Genomic DNA, 19,891 nt, shown 5'->3' on the forward strand with positions numbered 1-19,891 from the left:
GTTTCTTTATGTCATAGTATGGAAATCTTAGCAGGGTTGTTGAATTCTGTCTGTAGTTAAATTATTCAAGAATTTGATACTGAGACCGAAGTTAGCTCTCTTTGTGGAGAATTTTTTTTGTACTGAAGTGTAAATTCATTAAGAAAGCCATTGTGTTTCCATAAATATTGCCATAAAATATGATCTCAAAAAAAATTTTTTGTAGAAGAAAAATACTGAGGTAAAGGTAAGTCTCCAGACATTCAAAAGGCAGAAAAAGTAATTTCTACCTATGCCATAACTCTATATTCCTTAAATGTGGCTTATGAATTACAGATTGAGAAGTGTAATGATATGCAAAATGTGATTGTTTTGTTGTTGATGAAGATGTGTTGCAAAGAGAATACAGTATAAAAGGGAATAGTGTATTTGTTCATTTTAGGGCTAAATTGTGTTCACTGGTTAGTGTTATTAAGAAAAAATAATGTATGGTTACAGTGAATATAATTCATGATGAACTGGAAAATTTGAATGAAACAATTAAATAGTGATATGTGACTAAATTTGTCTTCACTACAGGACAGAATGCTTGCATTTCAGGTAACTGCCTCATCCATTTTATTCAGAAAAAACTCAGAGAAACTGACTTGTGGAAAGAACCATTTATATCGGTTGAGGAACTTGTGAATACAGTGAGTTCTTTTGCAAGTATTTTCAACTGTAATAAATTAATCTAACATTTACCATTGCAATATTTTCTTCACTTCATGCGAATTATTGTGAAATAAAACAAAATCATATCTAAGTAAGATGTGTTAGATTGTTTTTCATTTGTCTTAGTAGTTATTAATTTGTTTAATAAGTTAGTTGCTTGTTTCATTTATCATAATTGTGATATCACGGTATGCAATGGAATGAGTCAGTCAATTGTAAGACACTTTCTCACTTGATCAAATGAACAACTGCTTCATTTCATGCTACGATCCATGCTGTGTCTTCTTTGAACCTGTCTGAAAATGTTCAATTGCTTGGCAACTCTTTAGACATTGCATTCAGTAAAATGAAGTTGAATTGTTCATGCAAAGAGCCAGAAGCATCATAAATTCATTTATTGAACCACAGATGAATTTGTGTGAGATTTCTACACCATTTATTGATCCATGACAGATTGAACAAAATTTCAGCATATCTTGGCCTGAATTAACGCATCATAAGAAGGTCAAGGCATAGCTCTTCAGTATCATAGCATCTCTTCCATCACCATTTCTCCATTCCTGAAGTCCTTATGAGTTTCGGATACTATTCTGCGGTGACCCAAGCTTAGGTATGGTGCCCTCTTGCCATGTGCACGCATCCGCCTCAGGTAGAACCATCATAACACTATCCAGAAGTTCCATTATGAACGGAAAATATCAGTGTGTGATTTTAGGCTTTCCTAGTGTAAAAAGATCAATGTGATTAAAAAATGCATAATATTATTACTCAAAAATATATACATAATTCATAGGCCTGTATGTGTCCCTCAATTATACTAGAGTGCAAGAGCTGGTGTAGCATTTCTGAAAGAAATTTGTGTTTATAAGTCTATATTCTGTCACATCTTCCTCCCACAGTTCACTTCCCCAGCACAAAATCAGGATTGCCACAAGTTCTGGACATCAGGGAATTTCAAACATGTTAGCAAAATCAGGAAAATACCAGGGTAATTTGAAGGAAAAAAAAAAAAAAGACTCTGGAAAAATCTTGTCTTTGTCTCAGTAGATGAAATGATTTGTTTACTGAGATGTCGTGCAGCGTCGCCAGCTAGGCACAGTTAAGTATGTGAGCCACTTTCCTACTCCCTTATTCTTACTGCTTCTTCCCTTTCTACCACTCCCCTCAGCTTGCAGTCAGTGCTGCCACCACTTCTTGCTGCTAGCCTAGCAGCTGCCAATGAGAGGCAGGGAAGCGTGAGGAGTGCTTTATTTGGATCTGATTCTCAGAGACTGTTGACGGAGGAGCCGGAGACAGCTGTCATGTGTGCATGAGTTGTGTATGAATGATTGTGTGAATGTGTGTATGTCCTCTCATTTTCTGACAAAGGCTACGGCCAAGAATTTAGTTGTGAGAGTGTGATTGTCTTTTCTATGTGCCTGCAGCACAGTGGTCATATTTATGGTGAGTTAAATGTGTGTGAAATCTTATGGGACTTAACTACTAAGGTCATCATTCCCTAAACTTACACACTACAAAACCTAAATTATCCTAAGGACAAACACACACACCCATGCCCGAGGGAGGACTCGAACCTCTGCCGGGACCAGCCGCACGGTCCGTGACTGCAGCACCTTAGACTACTCGGCTAATCCCGCGCGGCTATGGTGAGTTGCTACTTATCCTCATTAGTATTGATTTTCAGAGTATTCACCCAAGTTATCTGTTACGTGGATGGATCGCCACAGTCTCATTTCGTCATCATGGTGTCTGTGACCTGTAAATAGCTGGCCACGCCAGTGGACTTCCATATGGGTCAAAACCATAGGTTATCTCTGTGGGTATTTCTAGCAGATCGGGTCTGCCTATATGAAGCCCATCATTTCTGACTAATGTGCAGGACCTGCCCATCGGATCTAGTCTCACCGATCTGCCTACAACCCAGGTCTGTTTGTGGTTGGCAAATGCGGCAGATTTTCATGGTTTACGCATGGGCTCAGGACTGCGGTACTCCTTGGCAGGCCAGAGGCTACTGGCAATGGATTTCAGGAATGGCAACTGTCTCACAGCAAGAACATTGTACAGTGCAGCATTTTATATAAATTTTATTTATTCTAGTACATTTTGGCACTTTGAAAGTAGTTTATGTGTAAGAAAGCATGGATGATAAGAGGAAGAAAATTGTGGCAGTCACTGTCAGTTTGTACGCTATGTACTCATGTATCTTGTGAAAGAAAAACCACATAATACCTGTAAAATAATAGACATAACACAGTGGACAAAAACTGCCAATAACAAACAGTAAAATTAACATTTTATTGGCAGTCACCTATAGGATTGGTTTACACAACTCTTCCCTGCCTTACACACTTCTTTCAAGAGGTTATTTCTTATATCAGCGAAGATATTATAAATCTGTCTTGCGAATCCAATGAAATATGTATTTTTGTCACCAAATGTGTTACGTTTTATTGAAATAAAATAACATCAGTGGTCTTAATGAACCACATATGTACCATTTGGCTTGCTTTGTCCATCTAAAAACAGTTCATTGCAAAAGATATTGGTATTAGTACTTAAGATTTTGCTCATTTGTTTAGAAATACTAAAGTTCTTACACTTTTTTGCCAACTTATGTCTTTACTTACCCTTGAGATCTCAAAATTTGTCCCTCCAGGGGGCCAACAGCTCTTTTGCGTGTACGTGTGCGCATTCATGGGATCGTGAGCTACTGCAGCCGTTACTCTTTTCCGTTCTGCTTTCCCTCCCCCTTCCTTCTCCTTCGCTGTTCTTCTTCTGATCCCTGCCAATTCCTTTCCTTCTCTTGCTGTTCTTTTTTGTGTCAGCTTGGCTATCCTAATGAGTTTGCTTCATCTTGCAGTTTTGGTTGGTTGGTTTTCTTCCTCATTTTAGGCTTTTCTTTTGTTCCCTCTCAGGAGTTTGACCTCCATCTCCAAATTTTAAATCTGTAGTGTGAGCCAGATGGGGAAGAACTCCCTCCGTAGCGTCTTTGGCGTGGAATCCTCTTCCCCTCCTCCTGCTCTCCCTCTCCTTTTTCCCCCTTCCCCTCCCTCCCTGCCAAAGCCCTTTTGCCTCCTTGCTAGATCACTAGCTTGGTAGCCAGTCCGTGTGGTGGGGCTGTTATGTACCCATCTGGTGGAGCCCCTTGATACCACAGGGATCACACTTTGGTAACTGTGCTGTGAATGCCTTGTGAAAGCCTAGAAGTGGTTGCCCATCTTTTTGGGGCATCAGAACTCCTGGAAATGATCTTCCTGCCAGACAGCTCTTGCTGTGGCTATGTGGTGCCCACAAGGTGAGCCCCTGTTCAGAGTGGGTAGTACCAGGGCAGACGTTTGGCACATGAAATGTGTTAAACTCTCTGACCACTCTACTGCAGCCACATCTCATCCTTAACATAGTTCTGTCTCAGTTCCTGTTTCTGCCTTTCCAGCCTCACCCTCCCTCTCTTTGTGCCTGCGATCGTTTAGGAGGCAACCCCATGGCTATCGCTCCTCACAAGTCACTCAGTATTATGCAGGATGTAATTTTCCATAGGGATATTTTCCTCCAGTTTGATGATGAACTTATAACTAATCTGGAATGACGTGGTGTTCATTTCATCCAGCATGTCTAGAAAGGCCCTAAGGACCATTGTGTAGTCACTGGTGCTTTCTTTATGGCATTTGAGGGGGATACCCTGCCCGAGAAGGTCAAGGTAATGGTGTACAGATGCGACATGAAACCATACATTCCACCTCCCATGTTTTGCTTCCATTTCTTCAAGTTTGGCCACATGTCCTCACAATGTAATGCCACTCTCATCTGTTGTGACTGGTAGCTGCCCTCTTCATGTGGGCACCCTAACGCTTAACTGTGTGAACTGCTCAGGTCACCATTCTCCCCACTAACCAAAGTGTCCATTGTACATGAAGGAAAAAAGTACTCAGGAAATAAAGACCCTTGACTGTCTCAGCTACTTTGAGTCCCGGAAGAAATTTGACGAGACTTCAGCCCGTAAATCTCTCCTCTACCTCAGTTACGCCTTCCCCTCCTCATCCGTCCCCCTTAGCTCCATCCTGCCACCCCTCCTCTTCCTCCTCCTCATCACCAGGGAAAGTGTTCTGTTCGCTGACTCCTGTTAGGGATGGGGCTCCATCTCGGAACACCCCTCCCCAGAGTTCTCAGGACAGGAAACTTGTATCCTCAGGCCAGAGGAGAGACCCACACTCCGAGGTCTCCAAATCCACTCACTCTCTTTCTGATCCTGACATCACAATGCCACTTCCCTCCCTCCGAGGGAGAAATACAAACAGCATAAGTCAAAGGACGAGGCTTCCCTGGGGACTTCACCCCCTCCACCTCATTTTGAATCACACCCAGTTTTTATGGATGTTACCACATCCTCGTTGGTGACGACCACTGACCAAGTGATGTGACATCCCCTTGGCTTCTTTAAGTCTCACATGGACTCTCACCACACAATAATCCAGTGGAATTGCAGTGGATATTATTGTCACCTCCCGGAAATACAACACCTTCCTTCCTCCTGCTATTTGTTCTCTCTTGCTCTTCATGAAACTCCCTTTGGTGTTGACCACTCTCTAATCTTTCATGTTATTGCGTGTTCTGTTGAAACAGTGCCGGCTCCGGGATAGAGTGTGGAGGGGTCTGCACTTTGGTTCGCACCGATTTCATTAGTGACTGGATCCCCCTTCATACCAACTGGGAAGCGATAATGGTTAGAATGCAGACAACTCTGGCAGTCACTGTTTGCAATGTATACCTCCCTCCAGGTAGGCCACTTTCTTATGTTGAACTGTCTACCTTAATTAAGTAACTCCTGCCCCCATATCTCCTCCTTTGGGGCTTCAAAGCACCCCACCCCCGTGGGGGTGCCACTTCATTGGGTAGGGGTCTTCTACTTGACCAACTTACTACAGACTTTGATTTGTATCTCCTCAATGACAGTTCCCCTACCCACTTTAGCACTACTCACGGCACCTCTGCTGCTATCAATCTTACAATTTTCTCCGCTGCTCTTGTGTGTTTGCCTACATTGGTCACCCTATGATGATAACTGCATTGATGCGTTCATGCAGGGCATCTTTGCCACTGTTCTTCATGCTGCTGGCACTGCTGTCTCCCTATCCACAGGTCTCCCTCATCATCAACCAGTGGTGGACCAAGGATGTAGCAGTCCCTGTCCAGGACCGCTGACAGATGCTGCAGCGATTTAAACAACACCCTTCACAGGCCAACTTCCTCACTTTTAAACGTCTCCTTGCTGAAGCTTGTAATCTTGTTAAGCAGAGTAAAAAGGAATGCTGGGAGTGCTATGTTTCCTCCCTGGGGATGTATGTCTCTTCATCGCAAGTTTGGTCCAAGCTCCATGGCCTTCTGGGCCACCAGTGACAGTCAACTGTCCAAGGATTATCCTCCAAGGTGCTCTGTCTACTGATCCATTGGTCCTTGCAGAACACCTCACGACACACTTTGCAACAGCATCGGTGTCCTCTTCGTATCCCGCCATCTTTCTCCAGCAGAAACACAGAGTTGAATAGACCCACCTTCTGTTTCAACCCTCATCAAACTGAACCCTACATTGAACCCTTCACTGAATGGGAATTCTTGCATTCTCTTACTTCTTCACATGACACAGCCCCAGGCCCAGATTACACCCACAACCAGATGATCCAACACTTGGACATTACACAGAGGCAATATCTACTCAGGGTCTTCAACCACATTTGGCTCATGGATGCCTTCCCCTCACAGTAGTGAGACAGTATAGTTATCCCTGTCTTTAAGCCTGGGGAGAACCCAACATCTCTCAACAGCTACTGCCCAATTAGCCTGACGAATGTACTTTGTAAACTGCTTTAGAGGATGGTTAGCTCCAAATTGTATTGGGTACTCGAATCTGGGGGCCTCGTGTCCCCATATCATTGTGGCTTCCGGGAAGAATGATCTCCAACTTACCATTTACTCGGACTGGAAAATGCAATCTTACAGGCTTTTACTAACTGTCGGCACTTTGTCATGGTCTTCTTTGACCTACATAAGGCATATGACAAAGCTTGGTGCCACCACATTTCAGTTACCCCCCATGACTGGGGCTTTCATGGCCCCCTTCCAATTTTTAATTGTGAACATTTGTCCCACTGGCTTGACCGGGTTCAGTCGGCACTTCACTTAGCACCCCTCAGATTCAGGAGAATGGTATCCCAAAGGGTTCTATATTAAGTGTCACACTCTTACTCATAGCCATCAATGGGCTGGTAACCTCTGTTGGCCCTCAGGTTGCCCCAGCATTGTATGTTGATGATTTTTGCATCTGGTGCAGCTCCCACTTGGTAGCATCTGTTGACTGCTGGCTCTGAGGTTCCATCCGACGGACCTCAGCGTGGGCTGTCTCCCATGGCTTCCAGTTTTCTCCCTCCAAAACGCGGGTTCTGCATTTTTGTTGTCAATTCGTAGTACACCCTGATCCAGAACTTTATTTAGGCGACCAGCTCCTAGATGTTACAGCACAGTCCCATTTTTAAATATATATATATATATATGAATATAATAGAGGGAAACATTCCACGTGGGAAAAATATCTAAAAAGAAAGATGATGAAACTTACCAAACAAAAGCGCTGGCAGGTCGATAGACACACAAACAAACACAAACATACACACAAAATTCTAGCTTTCGCAACCAATGGTTGCCTCGTCAGGAAAGAGGGAAGGAGAAGGAAAGACAAAAGGATATGGGCTTTAAGGGAGAGGGTAAGGAGTCATTCCAATCCCGGGAGCGGAAAGACTTACCTTAGGGGGAAAAAAGGACAGGTATACACTCGCACACACACACATATCCATCCACACCTTCTCTATCTTTACCATGTTCTGGTCTTGTCCAGATTAGATTATGGAAGTCAGGTTTATGGCTCAGAGGCTCCTTCCACTCTGAAAATACTAGATCCTGTTCACCATTTTGAGGTGGGTCTGCTTATTGATGCCTTTTGCACTAGTCCCATTTACAGACCCCTCACAGAAGCAAGGATTCCCCCTTCTCAAATATGATGAAGCCAACTCCTGGTTTCTCATGCAATTGCCATTTGCAGATTCCCTGACTTTCCCTTGTACTCTGTCCTTTTTGCAAGTGAGGGGCATCTCCCTCCTGATCATCGCCCATGGGTGGGATTGCCAGTTGGAATATGTCTCACTTCCCTCTGTCAGGATTTCCATCATTGTTCACTGAAATGTGCCACATGTATTTTCTCCCACACTCACCTTGGAAGGTGCCTAGATCACGGATTAGGACTGACCTATTCCAGGGTCCTAAGGTCACTGTTGCCCCTATGGTCTTCCAGCATCCTGTACTTTCCATCATTACAGGGTGCTACCATCTTCCACACTGCTGGTTCTAAGATGATAGATGAAGTGGGATACGCTTTCACGTCTCATACTGGCTTAGAACACCATTTATTGCTGGAATCATACAGTGTGTTCACAGCAGAGCTACTAGCCATTAGCAGGGCCCTCCATTATGTTACCCAGGCCTCCCTCCACAGTCTTTTAATATGTACTGATTCATTGAACAGCCTGCTACTCTCGTCATCCTTTGGTCTCTGCTATGTATGACCTTCTCTCTCCCTTGGCTGTGCTGCCTACTCAGTTGTCCTTCTCTGAGTCCCAAGTCACGTGAGTATCAGGGAATAAACTGGCTGACTGTTTGGCAAGATAAGCTGATTCTCACCCTCCATTCTCTTTCATGACTCCAGCTGTGGATATGCAGATCTATGTCAAATCTCTCTTTGCCCAAAAGTGGAATGACATGTGGTGCGCTACTGCACTCAGTAATAAACTCCGCACAATCAAGGAGACTACTATGCTTTGGTGCTCTTCCTTCTGCTTCTCTTGGAGGGAGTCCACTGCTTTATGCTGTATACGCATTGGTCATAGGCTCACCCATTGTTTCTGTCTGTGTAATGAATCATCCTCACAATATGGTTGTGGAGCCAGACTGACAGTATTGTGCTAAATATAGTCTTTCTTAATTTTAATATTAGCAGACAATCCACAGATGGTTGAACTGGTCCTCAGTTTCCTCCATGAAAGTGGTTAATTCCAGATATAAGATTTTGCTTTACTCCTGGAGCAGAGGCAATGTGGTTGTGGTTGGGGTCTCTCTTCACGTTTTCTCGGTCTGGGACCCCATGACCACTCTCCCGTGGAAAGACCATTCTTTTTATCCAGTTTTTAGATTTGGTCCAACCTTTTATGCCTTTCACTGTGTGTGTTTGAACTTCCTTGTTTTATTGTTTGACTCCCCTGACTGGATCCATCCACTTTTAGGGGACGCTCTTTCTTGTATGAGTAACTTTGGAACTGCGGGACCGATAATTTCGCTGTTTGGTCTCATAAACCCTCTCAATTAGTCAGTCAATCAGTCTCAAATTTTTTCAGGAAAAATACTAAACCTTGTCTGAAAATCAGCGAAATATCAGGGAATTTCACTTGGGGAAGCTTGCGGCAATCCTAAAAATGAACCAGTCTCAAATCTCTATCTAGAGTCATCATTTAAAACCAGTTCTTGAAACTTTATTAGTAGGCTTTCTTGGGAAAGTTTACATCTGGAGTCTGCCACTCCAGTTTTTTCAACATCACTGTAACACTTTCCCTTGGGTTGAACAAATGTGACCATTCATGCTGCCCTTCTCTATATACATTCAATATCCCCCGTTAGTCCTATTGGGTACAGGTCCAGCACACTTAAGCAATATTCTCGAATGGTCGCATAAGTGATCTGTAAGCAATCTCCTTTGTGAACTGGTTACACTTTCCCAGTATTCTTCCAATAAACTGAAGTTTACCACCTGCTTCACCCACAACAGAGCCTGTGTGATCAATCTATTTCATATCCCTACAAAGTATTACACCAAAGTATTTGTATGAGTTTGCTGATTCCAACTGTGAGTCATTGATATTATAGTCATGGAATACTCTGTTTTTTCGTTTTGTAAAGTGCATAATTATACATTCCTGAAAATTTAAAAGCAAGTTACCAATTGTTGCACCACTTTGAAATCTTATCAAGATTTGAATGAATATTCATACAGCTTCTTTCAGGCAATACTGTACTGTAGATAACTGCATTATCTGCAAAACATCTGAAGTTACTGTTAATATTGTCCACAAGGTCATTAGTATAAAACATGAACAGCAAGGGTCCCAACACACTTCCCTGTGGGGGCACGCAAAGTTACTTCTACATCTGATGACGAATGTCCATCCAGGATAACATGATGTGTCCTCCCTACCAAAAACTCCTGATACAGTTACAAATTTCACTTGATACCCCATATGACTGAACTTTTGACAATACGGTCTGTGTGATGCTTTTCAGAAATCAAGAAATACAGCATCTACCTGATTACCTTAGTCCAAAGCTTTCAGGATGTCATGTGAGAAAAGTGTGATTTAGATTTCACATGATCGATATTTTTGAAGTCGGTGCTGGTTGCCATGGAGAACGTCATCCTGTTCCAGATACCTCATTATGTTTGAGCTCAGGAATTGTTCCCTGGTTCTACAACAAATTGATGTCAAAGATATTGCATGATTGTTTTGTGGAGTACTTCTACCACACTTCTCATAGATGGATGTTATCTGTGCTTTCTGCCAACTACGGGGCATGGCTTTTTGTTCAGGGGATCTACAAGAGATAGTTAGAAGAGGGGCTAACTCAGTCACAAATACAATACAGAATCTGATAGGGATTCCATTCGGCCTTGGAGCTTCGTGCAGTTTTAACAATTTCAGTTGTTTTCAATACCACTAATACTGATTTCAGTCACCTTACATAATTTCAGTCACTGCTACAAGGATTAAAGTGGGGCAATTCTCCTGCATTTTCCTTTGTAAAGGAACATTTGAAAATGGAGTTAAGTATTTCAGCTTTTGCTTTAATACTCTCAGTTTCAGTTCCTGTCACAATCCCTAGGGACTGGAACTAACTTTGGTGGCTTTTGAACAACACGTGGGAAAAATGAACACTTAAAACTTTCCAGCAAGTTCTGGATTCCTTTATTTTATTATGAAGATCATTATCACCAAACCAACAAAATATCTTGGCATTTGGAGAAGAAAGTTGTTGATAGAAATTTCATGAGAAGATCCAGCCACAGCAGAAAACACCTTTGTTTTAATGGTTGCCACTCCATTTTGCATATCATACTGTCTCACTCCCCTATTTTGCAACAATACAAAATGAGCTGCCCTTCTTTAAACTTTTTTGTTGTCCTTCATCAATCCTGTCTGATGCGGATCCCATACCATACAACTGTACTCCAGAAGAGGACAGGTAAGTGTAGGAATTCTCTTTATACTACTGTTGCATTTTATGTGTGTTTTGCCAATAAATTGCAGTCTTTGGTTTGCTGTTCCCATAACATTATTTGTGTGTTAACATCATATATTTAAGAAGCAGAAATAGTTATCTTTGCTGATGGTACAAATATTATAATCAAGCATGATGGATTAATGGTCAGCACTTGAAAATTTAAATAATGTTTTTTTGAAAATTAGTAATTGTCTGCAAATGGACTGTCACTGAATAAAACACAGTACAAGAATTTCCTTATTGCAGAAAGCCTGACCATACCATTATAAATAATGCATGAGGATAAATCCATAAACAAAACTGAATTTTCTAAATTCTTAGATTTTTATATTGATAAGAACCTTTTTCTAAGACATATGTTACAGACCTTCTTAAATGTCTCTGCTCTGCAGCTTTTCCTTGCGTCACATGTACATCTGTACTCTGCTATCCACTCTGAAGTGCATGACAGAGGTACTTTCAATTTTACTAGTTAGGGCTTTGTGTTACATTCGTATATGGAGTGGGAAGGAGGGGGTTCTAGTGTATTCCTGTAATCACCATTTAAAGCTGTTTCTTGAAGCATTGTGAGTAGGCTTTCTTGTGATGGTTTGTGTCTGACTTCAAGCGTCTGCCAATTCAGTTTCTGTATCATCTCTAACACACACCCATGGATCAAAGAAACTCGTGGCCATTTATGTTACCCCTCGTCAGTATTCCCTTCTTAGTCCTATTTGGTGCAAATCTCACACAAAAATTTAGCAGTTTCTTGGCTAGGTCACACGACTGATTTGCAACCTGTCTCCTTTGTAGACTGATTACATTTCCTTAGTATTCTGCCAATGGACCATAGACTTTCACGTGCTTAATCTATGACTGAGCCTATGTGATCATCCATTTCAGATCTCTGCAACGTGAGACACCTAGGAATTTGAATGAGTTTATCAATTCCAATTTTGACTTGTTCATAGCGCAGTCATAGAATAGTAGGTTTTTTTGTTTTGTGAAGTGCACAATTTTACATTTATGAACATTTAAATCAAGTTGCCATTCCTTTCACCATTTTGAAATCATTTCAAGATTTGACTGAATATTTGTGCAACTTTTTTCAGACAATACTTCATTATTGATAACAGCATCATCTGCAAAAAGTCTGAGGTTACTATTAATATCAGTGCAAGGATCTTACATACAGCATGAACATGAAGAGGCCAAACATCACTCCCTGGGGAGCATCTGAAGTTACTTCTATATCTTATGAACCTCCAGCTTGATGCAGGAACATGTGTGAAGACTTGATAATGGATGTCATGTCCAAAACGAGTTAAGGATATGTTTCCTGCAAGTTTGACAGAATTGCAAATTGCAGTTTTATTTTATACATTTGTTGATAACTTCCCATCCTAGACAACATGCTGCAGCCCTTCTACCAAGAAATCCTTACTCAAGTCACAAATTTTGCTTAATACACCATATGATTGTGCATTTGATGACATGTTTAGGTGTTCTACTGAATCAAATGCAGCAGTTACTTATTTTTTCATGATTAGCATAATGTGTTTCAAGAGTTTATTGTCATTTCCAAGTTCATTTGTTTTCATAAGTAGAAGTGACATTTGAATGTATGAGTTTCTCCCTCTCTTGCATTGTAGTTATCATTTTGAGGTTATACTACAACTGGAAAATTGGACAAAATGAATCTTGGAATACTTTTATACACTAATGTTAGACATGGTATTTTTGTGTGTCTATTTACAAGTGTTGTGCCTCCTCCATTACACAGAGTACCACACACAGAAAAATCATCATGTATACTGTTTATTTTTGTATTCAAAACTTCCTCTAAATATATTACTGCACATTGGTTTCACAAAGAATTTGTACACAGTTAGACATGCTACACTTTCTGTGGATTACATTGTATGTACAAAATTGTCAGTTACATGTGTAATAGTTGAGGTGTTCAGTGTATCTGATCTGAAAATTTCTGCTGGTGTGTCCTGTGTAGTAACTTGAGCAAGTTTTACATGTGATTTTGTACAGGGTGATCAAAAAGTCAGTATAAATTTGAAAACTGAATAAATCACGGAATAATGTAGATAGAGAGGTACAAATTGACACACATGCTTGGAATGACATGGGGTTTTATTAGAACCAAAAAAATACAAAGGTTCAAAAAATGTCCGACAGATGGCGCTTCATCTGATCAGAATAAAAATAATTAGCATAACAAAGTAAGACGAAGCAAAGATGATGTTCTTTACAGGAAATACTCAATATGTCCACCATCATTCCTCAACAATAGCTGTAGTCGAGGAATAATGTTGTGAACAGCACTGTAAAGCATGTCTGGAGTTATGGTGAGGCATTGGCATCGAATGTTGTCTTTCAGCATCCCTAGAGATGTCAGTCAATCACGATACACTTGCGACTTCAGGTAACCCCAAAGCCAATAATCGCACAGACTGAGGTCTGGGGACCTGGGAGGCCAAGCATGACGAAAGTGGCGGCTGAGCACACGATCATCACCAAACAACGCGTGCAAGAGATCTTTCACGCGTCTAGCAATATGGGGTGGAGCGCCATCCTGCATAAACATCATACGTTCCAGCAGGTGTTTATCAGCCAGGCTGGGGATGATGCGATTCTGTAACATATCAGCGTACCTCTTACCCATCACGGTAGCAATTACAAAACCAGAACCACACATTTCCTTGAAGAAAAAAGGCCTGATAACGGTAGATGTGGTAAATCCAAATCATACTGTGACTTTCTCGTTGTGCAATGGAGTTTCCACGACAATTCTAGGATTTTCGGTAGCCCAAATTCTACAGTTGTGGGTGTTGACAGACCCTCGGAGCGTGAAATGAGCTTCGTCAATCGTCATCTTCCGCCATGTTTTGAAATGCCCACACCGCAAATTCCCTCCGCTTCACTAAATTGCCAGGTAACAGTTCATGGTACTGACGGATTTTGTACGGATAGCATTGGAGGGTATGCCTAAGTGCCAACCAAACAGTAGTGTATGGAATGCCGGAGCAATGTGCGACTGCATGAGTGCTGACTTCCCCGTGCATAGACGAACCCGCTACAGTCTCTATTTCTTCCTGAACTGTCTCAGGAGCATTACGCCTTGTGCTCGGTCGCCACTACGGGGTCTATCGTCTAAACAACCAGTGGCTTCGAACTTCGAAATCATTCTCGCCACAGCTACATTTGTCAACAGACCTTTACCTGATAAAATGCCCTTCCTGTGGTGATAGGATCGTAATGCTGAACTAGCAAATTCCCCATTCTGATAATACAGCTTCACCAAAAGCACCTTTTCAGGTAATGCCAACATGCTGTGACTGCTGGTGCATCTGATTCTCTCTCTCATTACAGCTCCTTTTATACATGATTGTCATGCGCAGTCACTGACGTTTTGCTGTCCAGCGCCATCTGTTGGACATTTTGTGAACTTTGTTTTTGTTTTTTTTTTGTTCTAATAAAGCCCAATGTCATTCCAAGCATGTGTGTCAATTTTTACCTCTCTATCTACATTATTCTGTGGTTTATTAAGTTTTCAAATTTATACAGACTTTTTGATCAGCTGGTATATTCTTGAGGCTGAGAATTTATCTTCTTATTGTTTAAGGTGTGGGATAATTTCTGTTGTAATTTGTTGTTTGTGGAGAATTTGAGAAATGTTGCCTACGTAAGGTATGCTGGCCATACATTTGATTGTAGTATTGGTTCCTTCTAAAGAGCCAAGAATTTCTGGGAGCTTTGTTCAATATTAGATATTTCAGCTTTTTCTCAACACTCCTGACAGTAAAATTTATATTACTCATCTTTGCAGCTGCGAGAATTAAGGCGGGGCAATACACTTAGATTTTCATTTGTATAAGAACATTTGAAAATGGAATTTAGCATTTATACTTTTGTTTTGCTTCTATCAATTTCAGTCCCTATGTCATCCATGATTGTATGGACACTGGCTTTGGTTCCACTAATGTCCTTTACATATTGCCATGATTTCTTAAGGTTTTGTGAAAGTTTTTTCGATAATATTCTGATACGGTAATCAGGCTTCAGACATTGACATGTTGATAGCCAAATGCATTTAGTTCAATATATCACTACCTATAGCGCAATGCTTTGCTTTACATCTTTTATGCAATACTCTCTTTTTCTTTAGAAGTTTCTCTTCAGTGTGCGTACACCCTGACGAGTCCTTCTAATCATATACTTCCAGGTACATAACTATCAAGTGCATGGCAAGATCAACTTTTCTTCTAAACATGAGCCTCAGTTCTTCTTCATGCTCCTCACCAGAACTAAATGTTTCAAGTTACTTATTGAGATATGACATTACTGCCTTTTATCTAGTTTTCTGAACATCCTTCTACAATACGGAATCCTTCTACTTGTTTTAGTTGTGCTGAACATATAATTCCTTCTACTTGTGTTAGTTACCTTTTGTAACTTGGTAATCATTGTTGCTACAACTGCCTCATGGTCACTGATACAAGTTTGTGTGTGGACATCCTAAGAGATATTCTCATATATCTCACGAAATAAGCATCAACCGAAGAAACTACAAAGAACGAAACTCATCTAGCTTGAAGGGGGAAACCAGATGGCGCTATGGTTGGCCAGCTAGATGGTGCTGCCATAGGTCAAACGGATATCAACAGCGTTTTTTTAAATAGGAACCCCCATTTTTTATTACATATTCATGTAGTACGTAAAGAAACATGAATGTTTTAGTTGGACCACTTTTTTTGCTTGGTGATATATGGCGCTGTAATAGTCACAAACGTATAAGTATGTGCTATCACATAACATTCCACCAGCGCGGACAGTATTTCCTTCGTGATACATTACCCGTGTTAAAATGGACTGTTTACCAACTGCGGAAAAGGTCGACATCGTGTTGGTGTACGGCTATCGTGATCATAATGCCCAATGGGCGTGTGCTATGTAGGCTGCTCGGTATCCTGGACGACATCATCCAAGTGTTCGGACCATTCACCGGATAGTTACATTATTTAAGGAAACAGGAAGTGTTCAGCCACATGTGAAACGTCAACCACGACCTGCAACAAATGATGATGCCCAAGTAGGTGTTTTAGCTGCTGTCGCAGCTAATCCACACATCAGTAGCAGACAAATTGCGCGAGAATCGTGAATCTCAAAAACCTCGGTGTTGAGAATGCTACATCAATATCTATTGCACCCATACCATATTTCTATGCACCAGGAATTTCATGGCGATGACTTTGAACGTCGTGTACAGTCCTGCCACTGGACACAAGAGAAATTACGGGCCGATGACAGATTTTTGGCACGCGTGTATTTAGCGATGAAGCGTCAATTCACCAACATCAGTAACGTAAACTGGCATAAAATGCACTATTGGGCAATGGAAAATCCACGATAGCTGCGACAAGTGGAACATTAGCGTCTTTGGCGGGTTAATGTATGGTGTGGCATTATGGGAGAAAGGATAATTGGCCCCCATTTTATCGATGGCAATCTAAATGGTGCAATGTATGCTGATTTCCTACATAATGTTCTACTGATGTTACTACAAGATGTGTTACTGCATGACAGAATGGCGATGTACTTCCAACATGATGAATGTCTGGCACATAGCTTGCGTGCGGTTGAAGCGGTATTGAATAGCATATTTCATGACAGGTGGATTGGTCGCCGCAGCACCATACCATGGCCCGCACATTCACCGGATCTGACGTCCCCGGATTTCTTTCTGTGGGGAAAGTTGAAGGATATTTGCTATCGTGATCCACCGACAATGCCTGACAACATGCATTAGCGCATTGTCAGTGCATGTGCGAACATTATGGAAGGCGAACTACTCGCTGTTGAGAGGAATGTCATTACACGTATTGCCAAATGCATTGAGGTTGACGGACATAATTTTGAGCATTTATTGCATTAATGTGGTGTTTACAGGTAATCACGCTGTAACAGCATGTGTTCTCAGAAATGATAAGTTCACAAAGGTACATGTATCACATTGGAACAATCAAAATAATATGTTCAAACGTGCCTACGTTCTGTATTTTACTTTTAAAAACCTACCTGTTACCAACTGTTCATCTAAAATTGTGAGCCATATGTTTGTGACTATTACAGTGCCATCTGTCACAAAGCGAAAAAAGTGGTCCAACTAAAACATTCATAGTTCTTTACGTACTACACAAATATGTAATAAAAATGGGGGTTCCTATTTAAAAAAACACAGCTGATATCCGTTTGACCTATGACAGCGCCATCTAGCAGGCCAATGGTAGCGCCCTTCAAGCTAGACAAGTTTCGTTCTTTGTAGTTTTCTTGTTTGATGCCTACTTCGTGAGATATTTGGCCCGCTCACGATCAATGGACCAACCTGTATATAAAAAACACAGACTTTTACAGAGTATGTTAGACTTTATAAAGCTATATTTAAGAAAAGTTATGAAGGCACCCAAACAAATGGCAAACAGTAAGTTTATTGTACAACATAAAAGTAGGACAAAGGCAGTTTGGTCTATTGTCGATATAGAACTTGGCATTAGAGATAGTAATAATGAAATATCTAGGATGATAGGATGGTAGCCTTACTGTAAACCCATGTTAAATATCAGAGCGTTTAAATAAATTCTTCATAAATGTGGCAAAGTTAGATGTTGTCGTACAAGACTATCAAAATAAAATAAATCCCTTTGGACTCCACCGAGAAACTGAGTATCTCATTGATTTTTAAAAAGTCACAATAAATTCTGAGGGACATGTTATATTATCATCAAGAAATAAAAACTCTGCTGGGTGGGATGGGATACCAACTAAAGTGATTAAAGCAATGTGTGACATAATAGCACCTTCTCTAACTAAAATATTTGACCAATCTTTTGAAGAGTGATGATTTCCTGATGTGTTGACGTATGCCAAAGTCAGACCTCTGTTCAGGAGAGGGTCGAATGCCCTATTTCTATTCTTCCAATTCTGTTGATAGTATTAGAGACATTAGGTGCAAACTGGTTTAAAAATTTATTGTAAAAAATATTTTTATAAGTATCCAATTTGGGTTTCAACTAGGAAATGCAGTGGATAACTTTCTTGAAAAAGTATGCAAATCATTGTATCGGAGGAGTAAAGTTGCAGGTATCTTCTGTGATCTTAACAAAAGCATTTGACCCCTGAACCATGCCTTTATTATCTACAAGTTAGACAAATATGGGATTAAGGGCAATGCTCTGAGCTGGCTCACACCTTACTTAAACAACAGAAAACAATTAAAATGCAGTGACTTATGCTAAATGGAGTACTGTTTTACAAAATGAGCCTCAAGGCTCCATTTTGGGGCCAATCCTGTTCTTATTTTACATAAATGACTTACTTATAAATATAAATTCCCCATCAGTTCTGTTTGCAGATGATACTTTTGTTTTAATTGAAGATGACAATGCAGAAAAAATTCTGAGCTCCATCATAAGCACACTGAATACCCTAGAAAATTGGTTCAGTTGAAACTGATGGTACGTCTCAAAACCAAACGTTCAAATTGTGTGGAACTTATATACAACATAACAATTAACTAACAGAAAAAGTTCACGTGATTTAATTCCTTGGACTAAATGTGGACAAGAATTCAGATGGAACACTTGTATTGACTTTCTGTTAAATAAACTAAGCAATTTTGCATTTGCAATGCAGATAATAGCAAATTCTACTGAATTCAGTACATAAAAAATAGCATATCATAATTGTTTTGAATCTGTCATTAGGTATGGTATAATTTTCAGGGGAAATTCGAATAGTGTATTTCAAATACTGAAACTTCACAATAAAATTATCAGATACACGTGTACTGCACAGTAAACAGAATCTTATCACCCATTATTTTGGAAACTGCAAATCCCAACTGTTCCCTCAATATACATATACGAAATTGTAATCTTTCAACACAGCAGACAAAATTATTTGAGGAGGATTATTTTAACCACACATATAACACAAGAAATGAAAATAAGTTTTTGCTACCTAAACACCAATTGAAACTATTCACGTGGACTCCACAGTATATGAGGATAACAATACGTAACAAATTAATGAGGAAAAACATATTTGATACGAAGCAAGAAATTCTAAATATGAAGCTACAGCAGATTCTGTATGAGAAATTCTACTATTCAGTAGAAAATTCATAGAGGATGAAATGATAAGGGGGGATTAAGTGTTAGATTTTTTACTGTGTGTTTCTATGTATAATAAAATTGTATTATTAGTATGATGCTATTGGTTAGCATCAGCTGTTCTACGTTTATGGTGAAATTTTACAATTTTTGACATGTCTCCTGTACCTAACTCAAATGATTTGGATTATGTACATTAATCAAACAATGGTAACTCCAGATAGGATTATGCACATTATGAGACTAATAAATCATAATTCACCAAGGCTTACTATAGTAAGCAGATTCGAATGGACATATATTACTGTAGTTATGCAGAGATGAAGAGGTTCCCACAAGATTAATTAGTGTGGAGAGCTGCATGTAATCAGTCTTTGGACTGAAGATGCGAACAAACAAGTGCTGACACAAAAAGATGTTTGTGTCTGACGACAAATTATAATTTATTGTGTGCACCTGAAAAAAATTCTGAAGAAGTGTAATTTAATATTTTTCTCTGCGAAAAAGTCGAAAGTGCTCAACAGTGGTGGAAATAACCCACACCTACCTGCAGTGATCCCTACGAGAGTTTCTTGAGGGTATTACGGACACACTGTGAATGCACATCACAATCATTGGAGTGTAACCTGAATCTGTCATCTCTTGATGTGTGTCCTTAGCTCAAC

At 40.4% G+C, this 19,891-nt stretch overlaps 1 protein-coding gene across 1 annotated transcript in view; it reads left to right on the forward strand.

The window, feature by feature from the left end:
* Window positions 1–19,891, forward strand: part of LOC124777773 (cytoplasmic dynein 2 heavy chain 1) — an 829,086-nt gene that overhangs the window by 93,773 nt on the left and 715,422 nt on the right. Inside the window, exon 5 of the mRNA XM_047253283.1 lies at window positions 580–671. Within this exon, the coding sequence (XP_047109239.1) occupies window positions 580–671 (92 nt within the window). The remainder of the gene's footprint in view (window positions 1–579; window positions 672–19,891) is intronic.

This window comes from Schistocerca piceifrons, chromosome 2 (genome assembly GCF_021461385.2).
Source record: "Schistocerca piceifrons isolate TAMUIC-IGC-003096 chromosome 2, iqSchPice1.1, whole genome shotgun sequence".
NCBI classification, from domain to species: domain Eukaryota; kingdom Metazoa; phylum Arthropoda; class Insecta; order Orthoptera; family Acrididae; genus Schistocerca; species Schistocerca piceifrons.